The sequence below is a fragment of the Rhinolophus hipposideros genome, assembly GCF_964194185.1.
Source record: "Rhinolophus hipposideros genome assembly, chromosome: 22".
NCBI classification, from domain to species: Eukaryota; Metazoa; Chordata; class Mammalia; order Chiroptera; family Rhinolophidae; genus Rhinolophus; species Rhinolophus hipposideros.
The window spans coordinates 26,590,919-26,603,434 of NC_138068.1; the positions used below are offsets into that span (position 1 = coordinate 26,590,919).

The following is a 12,516-nucleotide window of genomic DNA, read 5'->3' on the forward strand; positions in this document are numbered from 1 at the left end:
GAGGGCAGTTACTGAGCGCAGTTTACTGGACCGCAGTGAGACCTTGGGGCAATATTTTGGCTCCAGCAAATGTTAGCTGTGCAACATTAAGTCATTTCCTCATTTGAAATTCAGATCTTCTCATCTAAGAAAGGAGTGCATTGAGTTATATGCCCTTACAAGGTCTTTTCCTGTTCTGGTATCCTATTGGTGTGTGTGTGTGTGTGTGTGTGTGTGTGTGTGTGTGTGTGTGTGTGTGTGTGTGTTCTTGAGCCCAAGGGAGAGATAATGGTTAAATTGCAGAGATAAGTTTCAAAGCCATCATTTCACCCTAGAAATAGAACTCACTTTAAGTTTTCTAATCACCTCCCACATGTCACATTCTCCCTCATAAGTCTGGAATTGGTTTTTATGCCTGAAGGGCTTAAAGCCATCTTTTGATTTCTTCAATCAGAGCATCAACTTATTTTAGATGTTGGATGCTGAAAGAAAAATCTCTAATAGCTTCACCACAAAGCCATCTTTTCTCTTATTTTGGCTGAGAAGATGGATCCATTTTGCCAAATGAGATTAAAATTTCAATATATAATAGTATATATAAGTATTTATATATCTTAGCACTTCGCAAGTATTTTTAAGCTTACCATTAATTAGTCTTGAGAAGAAAAACTTAAACACGATGCAATTAATTTATTTAACACCAGTTACATGAATGAACAGTTTCCACGCAAACAGCAGTTTTCATTAAACGAACAAGATGATTTTAAAATGAAGGAGTAACGTGGTTCTCTGCTTATTTGCATGCATGAATGCACTCCTGGGCTGTAAGCTTGAGGGATGTAACCAAGATGAGGCTGGTTGCTGGTATGAGTTACTGCTGTTCTAAAACTGCCTTCAACAAATTCCTTTTCTGTTTTAAGGTTGAACTGTTTAGATGGCTATTAGTTCATTTATGAGGTTGGACAATTAAGATCACGAACTCATCCTAGAAAAAGTGCTATATACCTCATTGCTGAATATCACTACAGTCACCTTCGACGTACTCCCCTTGGGAAACTACACACCAATGGCAGCGCTTAGTCCACCCTTCAAAGCAATTTTGGAACTCCTCCTGGAATGGCCATCAGAGCTGTCATTGTATTACCCTTGATATCCTGAATGTCATCAAATGTCATCAAAATGTCTTCCTTTCAATATTTCCTTTATCTTCGATAATGAAAGAAGTCATTGGGGGCCAGATCAAGTGAATAGGGAGGGTGTTCCAATACAGTTATTTGTTTACTGGCTAAAAGCTCCCTCACAGACAGTGCCATGTGAGCTGGTGCATTGTCGTGATGCAAGAATCATGACTTGTTGGCGAAAAGTTCAGGTCATTTCATCTAACTTTTTCACGCAGCCTTTTCAGCACTTCTAAATAGTAAACTTGGTTAACTGTTTGTCCAGTTGGTACAAATTCATAATGAATAATCCCTCTGATGTCAAAAAAGGTTAGCAACAAGTTCGCGAACTAAATTGTCACACCTCATATATCTAAATGTACTAACATATATAAAAGATTGGTGGGGAAAATGCTCTAACACTCTGGTAAGCTTCCTTATGTTAATATTTCATTTAATAACCTAGCACTGGAAAATCATAAATACACACTCATATTTACAAACATTATTTCAGGCTACATTTAAGGGAAGAAAGGATAGTACATTTCAGGATCAAAAGGAAAAAGGAGATGAGTTCTTTTGATAGACACAACTGGTACACAGTCTACTCTTAAAGAATGTTATTAGGAGAAAAGTCAAGAAGGTGGTAATAAATAAAAATAGTTATTATAATCATAAAAATACAGATAACCCCCAATACTTACTTGCTTGGTTTTAGAATGCATTGTGTAATTTTGTAAAATCAGAATTTACAAACCATTTGGCTTAGGCTAACATTTTCTGAGAGTACAGTGACTGGACTTCAAAGTGTCTGCCGGGTGGTGATGGAAGAAAATGTTGATTGAAACTTCACTGTTGAGTAAACAACCCAAAAGTTAATTTAAAAAAACAAAAACAAACCACAAGCAAAGAACTAAATGCTTTCTCTTAAAAAAAAAATAGTCCAAATGTGGATGGCTGAATTCCAAACCAGGTACAATTTATATAGTCTTTGTTTCAAAATGAATCAGGAAGAAATTAGGACAAATACAATCACCACAGATGTCCAATAATATAAACAGATTATGAGGCCCTGGGGTCTGCAACATGCAGGGAAGATTGTCAACACTTGTAGGACAACAGGGATGCTGAAAGCATGGGGGTCACTGACACTCTGAGGTTGAATCTTCCAAATTATAACCCAGGACAGGGATTCCTTTTTTGCTCTGGTGTATATGGGCTGCACTGTAAGAATTCAGGGGTCTCTGGTCCAAACAGAGATGAAAATGTGGGAATGTTTCTCCATTATAAGTCACAATGGAGGAAGTTTCCCTTGTCCAAACAAACTTTAAATATCACTTATCCATTCTTATCACTTATATAGTTGAAACACACTTTCACAAGGTATGACCTCAGTGGGCTCTCCCAACAGTCCTAAAGGGTAGACAGTACAAGTATTTTCATCATCTTTATTTCATTGAAGCAAAACTGACACTCAGAGAGAGTAAACATCGTGGTCATATGAGTGTTTGAGTTAGGACTTGAATCCAGGCCTTTGGATTCCAAGTAGAGTTCATTTTGTAAAAGAGGATTTGTTCTAGAAAAGTGGTCCAGACCTTAACAAAAGAGCCACACAGTTTATTTTGCTACTGGTGGAGCCAGTAGCAAGCTCCACCTCTTTCTCTGTCCCCTTCCTCCCTGACACTAGGGTCCCTTTGATACTTTAAACTAAGGTGTCAAGAACTGGCTGTGTTCTTCATTTCAGGATTATTTGTCTTCACCCAAAAGAATAATGAGCTTTTCAAGCATCACTGGAAAAGATTTTTTGAAATTATACCACTGTAGATCACCAATAGCCTGGCTGTGAGAAAATTCTTTTCTGGCTGCCAGAGTCCTAGAGAATGTGCCAGGGAAGTAGTAGGACCTGAGTGGGAAAACTCAATGGGACGGCATGAACTCTCTTCTCATGAGGCTGTAAACCCCATCCTCTGACAAACTTATTTTTACGTTTCCATCCTGTCTGAGTGCCTTCTTTTTTACTGCCTTTTGACATTCCCGCAGTGATGAGATACAGAATAAGGGAAGATGGAAAGTCACTTCAGATGACCATTTGAAGCCTCTGTCCGGCCCTTCTGCCATTCAGTTTTGTTATTTCCATACTTTTGCACACAGTCAGTGATTCATACATGTCGGCTCCTGTTGCCCCTGTCTAATCTCACTGAGGTGGCTGGCCCTCAGCACACGTTCACGTCAGTCGCCATTACTTGTGTCGTCCCATGGGTGTGGCTGTGCATACAGTAGGTGCTGAGCAGATAGCAGGAAAGGTCCGCTGCTGTGGTTTGCAGATGGTCTCCTTGCGTGTTACGACTGAGAAGTATCCAGCAACTTGAGGGTGGTGAGCAGTGGACACAGCTGCCCTTTCCCCCCGCAGCCCGTGAACGTGGTGACGGGTACAGTTTCCTCTCAGCACTGCCTTTCGGACTTTCAGTTATGAAACGCCAGCGGGTCACTTCAGCCTGATGCAGTCCACCTCCTCCGTGGCCGGCACGCCGCTGGTTTTGAGGTCGAGTTCGGCGCTGGACTTGCTCCCGTGGTGAGAGGGCCGCCAGTGGAGCAGCATCATCTTCTTGAAGTACTTCATGGTGTTGTTCTTGACGGTCACGAAGCACACGGTGTTGATCATGCTGTTGCTCATGGCGATGCACTCGACGACGTAGAAGGCCGTGAGGTAGTGCTTCTCCTTCACGAACACCGTGGGGAAGAAGTCGCGCACGATGGTGAAGCCGTAGAAGGGCGCCCAGCACAGCACGTAGGCGGTGAGGATACACATGAGCACCAGGACCGTCTTCCGGCGGCAGCGCAGCCGCTTCCGGATCTGCTCCGTCTGGAAACCAGGGACGGCCTTGAACCAGAGTTCCCGGGAGATCCGGGCGTAGCACAGGGTCATGGTGACCACGGGGCCCACGAACTCGATGCCGAAGATGAAGAGGAAGTAGGACTTGTAGTAGAGCTCCTGGTCCACTGGCCAGATCTGGCCACAAAAGATCTTTTCCTGGTTTTTGACGATAAAGAGGACCGTTTCCGTTGCGAAGTAGGCGGAGGGGATGGCGATGAGAATGGACACCATCCAGACCAACGCGATCAGGATGGAGGCCGTTTGATAATTCATCCGTGGTTTCAAGGGGTGAACGATAGCGAGATATCTGGTGGGGAAGGGAAGCCATCAGTAGTGATGAAAGTGTGCTTGGGAACTTCTAACTAACTCCAAGCTATTATTAGTTTCTAACTAACCCCGAACACACACAAACGCAGACAAAATGGCATGAGTCCCCATGTATCTATGATATCCAGCTTCAACAAGCTTTGTCGTATTTTACCAAGATCATTTGGCATTTGGAGAAGTGGGGTGGGTTAGAGGAAACAGCACAGGCCTTGGGTCAAACGGGTGGAATAAATCCTGGCTTTTCCCCTAATTGGCTTTGGAGTCTGGAGTGAATCACTTAAGTCTCTCTCTGTTTTGTCAACTGCAATATGGGGTAAAATGACACCTATCTTGCAGGGATGCTGTGACTATTAAATATGATAATGTTTGTAAAATGCTAGGCATGTAGTATGTGGCTTATTATTATTATGAGTCCTATTGATACTCCCTTGGCTTTCAGCCTTGCCATTCTGCCCAAGAACATAACACTTTCAAAACTCCTTATTCCAAATATCCCGTGGCTTAGAGGAGAAAGAAGGGCTGTGGACCTCAGAGAGAGGCAGGGACTTTTTCAGGGCAGTAAACTAGGGCTTTCTCTCTCCTTCCCCCAGGTGTCATCCTGCACCACAGAGCAGGAGAATCAGAGTGGACTTGGGGTGGAATCTAAGGAAGCTAATAAGTAAGTGACTTGCCCAAGCTTACTTGGTGCAGGGGCCAGAATCCTGGCTCATGATACAAAGCTTTTACACCCACCTCCCTGGGCTATCTCAAGCTTAGATGACGTGTGTGAAGTTGCCTTGACACCATAAAGCAAGGTTGTTGTTGCCATCTATCTGCTTAGATGTGTTTCTTGAGGTCAACACTCTCCTTCTAGGGTCTCTGTGATTTGAAATAGCATCCCAAAGGCCTAGCCACAAGTTTCCTGTTCTCCCCAGATACACCCTTCTACACAGCAGTAAAGGCTACCTGTTCTGCTAGTTCCTCTATCAGCTGGACCAGCTGCACCCCCAATCCTCAACCTAATGGGGTTTACCTCTCTGCTAGTTGGCAAAATTATTCAAACAAGCCAATCACATCCTCCCATGGGAACCAAGGGTCACCCCATCCTATTGTCACTATAAAGCCTGCTGCCCACAGCCCCAGCTGGTTCATTCTGTTCCTGAGGGGAACTGCTATACAGCCTTGCATGTATCCTCCACCCCTGGTCTGTGAGTATATGGGACAAACTAACTGTTATTGGCTGCATCTGTCCAGTGTCAGGTTTGTGTGTTCAGTCACCTTGTGCTATTTAGGGCAGGAGAATCCTGCCTTCATCAATGGGGTGAGTAGAAGGTGGTGAGGATAGCACACTTGAATTTCAACATCTCCATGCATCATTACCAGACTACATCACTAACATAATGATCACATCTTCCTCCAAGTTACTCTTACCTGCCACTTGATAATTCTAGCTTTTGTGGGAAAAAAAAGCTGCCTGAGCTCAAGGACTGTGTATTCTACTACTTTATGTTTCCACACCCATAGGCGGGGCACACACAGCAGGGCCAGCAACCTGTTGTGGATTTACCAGGTTGCAGCAGATGCTGTCGGGGTTCCTCTCATATCCTTTGGCTCTTATCGCTTCAGTGCACACCTGTCCACTCCCATCTGCTAGCACCTGCATTTCATTATCTGCGGGCCTCCTCTGGCTTCCAGAGTCCTCTAGGCTACCTGCACAGCATTTCCAGAGCAGCTCTCACCAATGACTTCTGAGTTGGTGTATAAATACCCCAGCTCCTTTCCACTTCCCACTCCTAAGAGAACTCTGAGGTGTGATCTACACCAGCCCAAGAGGAATAAGCATCAGTTGCCCCCAGTGGAAACTTGCTCAGTAACACAGTCTGTACTGACTGCCTTCCCTTGCCTGCCTCACTTCCTATCTCCCTATAGGCGCACCATGAATCCTTGTCTCAGAGTTTAGTTTGGGAGTAAGCCAAACCAAGACACAGGTATAAGGCTCTGTGCTAGACACTGTGGAGACAGGAAGATATAAAACATGGTTATTGTGCTTAAAATACAATGTTCTTTGGAAAAGACTATCTGTATCTCCTCCATACACAGCATGAGATTGGAAAGACAAGGGGACATCAGATTATAAAGGCTCAGGAATGCTAGACTCAGGATTTAGCATGTATTCGGTTTGGTACTGAAACTCTTGGATGTTTGTAAGCAATAAAATAGTTTAGGAAAACTCATCAATGATAATATTCTGATGCTTAATATGAATGAGTATGGATTTCAGGGGACAGTGAGGAGCCCCTGAGCGGGGTGAAGAGATAGGTTAGAGGAGCATTATGATGGTCCAGCTATGGCCAACCAAGAGATGAGGTTGGAGGGACAATTAGTTGCCAAGACTTGGTGCAGGGCTGAACACAAAAGGTGGGTGGTTGGGTGGGGGTGGGACAGGAAGAAAGGCAATGAATGATGCTGATTTTTCCTGTTTGGGTGATTGGGAACCTGGTGGAACTGCTGATGGAGCTGAGAATCTGACTGGGGCAATGCTGATCTGTGGTGAAAAAAGAACCACTTTTTGTGTTGTAACAGGATGGTTGCTTCCTAACAAACTTCTCTTACCAAAAAGAAAACCAGACAAACAAAGAAACAAAAAAACCCAAAGTACATTATAAAGACAAAGATTTCAATGGGACAAAGGGGATGAGAATGATAACTCTCACTTGAGCAAACAATAGAATCACTCAGAGAATTGGATAAAAATGCAGATTCCTGGGCCCTAGCCCAGGAATTCTTTTGTTTAGCAGGGCTGGGGTGGGGCCCAGGAATCTGATTTTACATTACTGTATCAAAGAATACCTTGTATCATTTCCCTTGGGGAATTTTGTGCAGTTGGTTGATGGGTACATTTCATAAACACTGGTTTTAGCGCTGGAGCGCCTCAGAGGTGTAATAACAAAATTGTTTTTCCTGCCTGAATTATGTTATAGAAAAGAAGATGCCTTTTATGTATGTGTATTAATGATCATAAATGAAAAATAATCAACTGGTTGATTAAAAAGGACAACAAACCTAAATAGCACTAAGGACAAGGGAAAAACAAAAGGGTTAAAAGAGGACAAAAAGATGATTAAAAAACGTCAAAATTAGTTTCAGCATAGCTCACAATGGTGGACCAAGCGGATGTGACACCAATTACTCCCCTCAAACAGCCATTGCTGGCCTATAACTGTTTACGTAAATAAAACATGTGTCAGATTTGTCATAAGCTGCTATTAGAAATTTTATTTTATAAATCTGTAACAGAGCAAGGACTTCCAGAACATCTCATGCAAATGTATGCAAATGAGCAATGGATGTATGCAAAAAAGCAAAGGAAGCATGTCCTTTCCTCTTTTCTGCAAACAAGCCCTGTTGTCTGATTTTAAAATCAGCTGTGCAACAGACTCACTAGAAACAAGAGTACATCCTGTATGATTCCATTTTTATGAAGTTAAAGAACAGGCAACACTAAACTGTGATGATAGAAATCAGATCAGGAAGTTGCCTGGTAAGTGACATCAGGAAGTTTCCTAGAGGATGAAAATGTTCTGTATCTTGCACTGGGTAGTAGTTACAGAAAAACTTGGTACATGCTATCGTGCCTGGGAACTAGTTAACTCTTCTATGGCTTCTAAGTTAGTAAGCTGCCTAAACTTTCTGCTTTTGCTTCTGTGTTTGATGTCACTCATGGTCACGTGACATGCCTGTTATCCGAAACATATGTGGTATTTGGGGGCATGGCCCAGAATGGGGGGGCTCAGAAGCCTTACTCTTGCTCCCAGGTGGGAGGACACGAACCACAACTGGAGAAACCAGGTCCCTTCTTGCCCCATGATAGATCAGCGAGCATTCACATCGGAAGCAATGCCAACTGTCAGAGCTGAAGTGAGGAAAGGGGCAGCCTGGCCCAGCCCCCATCTTTGTCCCAGCCCAACATCCTCACCTGTCAATAGCGATGGCCAGCAGGGCGTTGGTGGAGACATAGAGGGACACAGTACGCAGGTAATTGACAGAGGCACAGAGCACGTGGCCATGCTCCCAGGACAGCTGGCGCACCACGTAGTAGTCCATCTCGAAGGGGCAGCAGACGATGGCCACCAGAAAGTCAGAGATGGCCAGGTTGGCGATGAGCAGGTTGGTAAGGTTGCGCAGCTTCTTATAGCGGACAAGAGCAGCAATAAAGACGAAGTTGCCAATGCCACAAACCAGCATGATACCTGCCAGTGCCACACCGATGACGATCTTGGCTGCGAAGAAGGTGCGAGTCTTGGTCATGTCCTCATCCTCATCCAGAGGAAGGTCGTAATCACCATAACTGAAGTTGAAGGGGAGGGAGGAAGCATGGTCTTGGGATGAATTGAAGTTGGGTGCAAAACCGGTGTTTCCATTCCGGGTGGCCATGGTGAAGCTGGCAGGAAGAGTGGTGGGTGGGAGTCTCAGGGTCTGAGCACTCTGAGCTCCGGGCGCAGACCTTCTGCTTTCACAAGGTCAGTGAGCCGAACACCCCGCCCACATCCTTGGAGAGAGTCAACACGTCATCCTGGATCCTGGAAGGAGACACAACTAGTGGACAACATGCAGGAGAACACCTGGTAGCATTGCCCCAGAGTCCCCCAGGTATAGGCCAACCAGATCCTGTGCTTACCCACAGACAGAACAGCCTAGGGTATAGGGGAAAGGTGACATAAGATCTGGAAATTAGAAAATCCTCCACTGGCTGTCAGGCTGTCAGACGGACCAGGCATAGGATGGACTGGACTCCCCAGGCACATTCAAGAAGAGTGTCCGTCTTTGCCTTTTCCCCGGGAGCCAAGGCCACTCTGACTGCCCAGTTACCCCCCCATTAGCCCTCACAGGGATCTTCTGGAAGTTTTCCAAGGCTGTTTCAGGGAGTGGGCCCAGGCTTCTATGGCAGTCACAATGTTAGCCAGGGACAATGACGCCAGAGGACGAGGATACAGCAGGGTCTTTTCTCCAAAGCAGGGCACCGCTCCCTCTGTGCTGGCCAAACCATGGACTTGGAAATCACCAAATCCATTTTCATATGGACAGGCTGAGTCATCTTGGGGCAGTGGATTTATGCTCTCTGCGTCCCAATCTTCCTGTAAACCAAACCCCTGCTGCCTAGCCCAGGGCCTGGCACATAGTGGGGGCTGGAAAAGAGGAATCTGTAGAATGGATGAATGAGGATCCCAGCCAGGATTCTGCAGGTGGAGGGGGTGTGGGTGGGAGGGAATTCTGCTGCTTCCCTGAATTCTGAGAACTGAGCTCTGGAAAGAAATCCTTTGTCTGCTTCCCCTCCCTCCCTTGTTTCCTTCACCAGGACCCGGAATCCCCTCCCCGAATCAGCAAGGTCTATCACCAAGGTCTGAGTCCTGTATGTGGTAGCTGTTCCAAGACCTGGCCTAACTGAAAAGAGCCCCCCAAGGAGCAGGAGAGTGTCAGCGAGGACCCAGGAGGGCCTGAGGACAAACCTGTTCCTAAGTCCTTTATATCCTCAAGATGCCCACGAGAGAGGAAATAAGGTATCTGAAGTATTGAGCCCTCAGGCGATAGGGTACCACTGGGTTCAAGGTGTCAGAAGGACTGGAAAAAGACCCGGACACCAGCACCTGCAGTGGGGGCTCCAGTCGTCCAGTTGGGAACCACCTGCACCCCCCCTTAGCACACCTGGAAACGACTTCAAATGTGGGGGCCACCCGATGCTGGTAGCAAGAAGTGGACCAAACTGGACAGGAGGTCGGGCCCTGTCCTGTGAGAGGAGAGGGAGAGCCCCGGAAAGAAACTGTCCCCGAAAGGCAGGGACAGCAGTTGCAGGGTGGCAGGGACACTCCAACCAGAGGTAAAGAGAGGTTCAAGTCCAGAGGCTTTTGCAGCCGGAGGTGTCCTCCCTCCCGGTCGCCTCTCGGTCTCACGCGAGGCACAAAGCCCGCAGACAGTATTCAGCCCGAAACCGAGAAGCGGGAGTGGGGGGCGCTCTCGGCTTCTACGCTCCACAGCTCTCCAGGTCCTAGGACCCCAGCGGAGGGGGCCTGCGCCCGGATTGGGCAGATCCCAGCCCCAATTCCGCGGGATGCACTACCTGCCCTTTACCAACTCGCCCCCGGAGCCTCCAGCCTCCCTTTCCGCGATTAACCACGCGGCGCGGCCTCGCGGTCCCCAGTGGCGCCGCCCTGGCAGAGGCGGGAATCAAGTCAGAAATTCGGGCTTGAAAAGCAAAGTGGGTCTGGCCTCCGGGCGGGAAGAAAACTGGGGGTGGAGGTGGAAACAGTGAGCCCGAATTTTCCCAGAGACGCTTCCCTTTTTCTGCTCTCCTTTCAAGAAGGTGCACCCCTGCCCATGCCCTTCCCTGCAATTTGGCGCTCACCCATCAGCCCAACATCCGCTGGCCCCCTTTGCCCGCGCCCGCACGCCCCAGTCTCAGTGTACCATCCCCTGCTCGGTCTCAGCGGGTCCATGGGATGGGGGCTCTCACCGCACCCACTCCTCTTCTGCGAGCCAGCCCGCGCGCATCCCCAGGGCGGCGGGAGGCAAAGCAGCCCCAAACCCGCGGAGAAGTGGGCGTGGGCGCACCAGCCCGGGCGACGCCTCCATGGCACCCACGGAGCCCCCGGCTGCGCTGACCTCAGCATTTACCTGCCTCGGCGCCTTCTTCCTCCGCGCCCCGGGAACCCAGCCTTGTACTTGAGGGGGCGCTGCGTTGCGGGTGTCTGTGTTCCTTCCTCGCCCCGGCGCGCTTTCCCGGAGCGTCGCGGTCTCCGTCTTCGCGCTGGAGTTGGCGCTCCGCCTCCGCCGCTCTTCTTCGCGCCTCGGACCCAGCGGGGGGCGCCCCGCCCCGCGCTCGACTCCGCCCCAGGGTCCCCCGCCCGCTTCCCAGCCAAGGCCGACGAGGGGCGCTGGGCTCCCGCACCCGGGGCGCCCAGGGCGCAGGGAGCCGTTGGCGGGGATCCCCAGTGCGCCGGGCAGACCCTTCGCAGGGTTTCCTGCGCCTTCGCACTCCGGTGTCATTGCGACCGCAGTAGCCCGATTTACATGCTGCGATTTGAAGCAACCCGCAACGCTCTCTGTGTCCCACGGTGGCTGGCGCCGCATGGGGGGTGGCGGGTGCAGACGAGCGTCCGGTCTCCAGCAGGAGCCCAGTCCAGTGCCAGAGCCCGCTCCCGGGATACTGTGACTCCTTCAGGAGGAGCGAGGGTGCATATCGTTGTGCCCACCGCTGGTGCTGGGAAGACTACCAGCGCAGAGCGGGCTTTGGGTGGTGGGTGGTGGTGGAGGGGACCCCCGCGAGGAAGCTGGGGCTGGGGGCAGCTTGCCTTGCTCAAGGCTCTGACCCTCACAAAGTCCTCACCAAAACCCACCGATGCCCACCACTGCCAGATTCCTTGGCCGTTCAAACACCATCCCATCTGGGTCTCCACCTGTCTGTGGGGGAGACTCCAGAGCCCTCCACTTTGCTTCCAACGGGCTTTGATTTTAGACAATTTTCATGACCTCTCCGATCTTCGGTTTCCTTATACACTGCGCGAGGGGATTAAACTCTAAGAAGCTGCTAATTCTAATGACCGGTAGCTGGAAAACCCAGAGGGAAGCTCTGGGTTTTTAGAATTGGAACTGGGAGCTGTGGCAAGACACTGAGTACTCCACTGTGAAATCCCAGCCAATTGCTGCCAGCTGGGAATATGGACTCTGCTTTGTTAGATCTTCCCATTTTTTGAGAGAGTCTGGAATTTCAAGACTTTATAAATATTGTTGGGTTAGTTAAAACAAAATAAAACAACAAAAAAAAACTATTGGCCAAAGACAGCAGATCTCAGAATGAATATAGTCCACTGACATGACATGACAACTCGAAATTCCTGAAACCCTTTGGGTGGTGACATTCTGTGATTTTGCATTTCCCACCTAATGTGGAACTAATCCCACCCACCCCCTTTAAAAATTTTTAAATAGTTTTTACAGCTTTGTTGAGATATAACTCACACATAATATTGTATAAGTTTAAGGTACACAACTTGATGACTTGATACATGTATGTATTGTGAAATGATTACCACAATAAGGTTAGTTAACACGTCCATCACCAAATGAAATTATAATGTGTGTGTGTGTGTGTGTGTGTGTGTGTGTGCTGAGAACTTTTAAGTTCTGGTCTCCAGGCAACTTTCA

The 12,516-nt window shown here is 48.0% G+C and overlaps 1 protein-coding gene across 2 annotated transcripts; it reads right to left on the minus strand.

Moving 5' to 3' along the window:
* Positions 1–651: 651 nt before the first annotated feature.
* PROKR2 (prokineticin receptor 2) lies at positions 652–11,121 on the minus strand. Of its 2 annotated transcripts, none has more exons than XM_081033983.1 (3): positions 10,987–11,121; positions 8,294–8,897; positions 652–4,318 (listed from the first exon to the last, which is right to left on the minus strand). In XM_081033983.1, the coding sequence occupies exons 2-3, from the start codon at positions 8,749–8,751 to the stop codon at positions 3,622–3,624; spliced, it is 1,155 nt and encodes a 384-aa protein (XP_080890109.1). In that variant the 5' UTR covers positions 8,752–8,897; positions 10,987–11,121; the 3' UTR covers positions 652–3,621. The 2 variants fall into 2 exon arrangements, with proteins under 2 accessions (XP_080890109.1, XP_080890110.1); XM_081033984.1 differs by having other exon boundaries at positions 10,975–11,121.
* Between the last annotated feature and the right edge of the window lie 1,395 nt (positions 11,122–12,516).

Excerpts from the sequence above, each read along its gene's own strand:
- PROKR2 (XM_081033983.1), bottom strand. The coding sequence starts at position 8,751 with ATGGCCACCCGGAATGGAAACACCGGTTTTGCACCCAACTTCAATTCA. Across the intron at positions 4,319-8,293 it reads CTGGCCATCGCTATTGACAG|ATATCTCGCTATCGTTCACC; the intron begins GTGAGGATGTTG and ends CTTCCCCACCAG.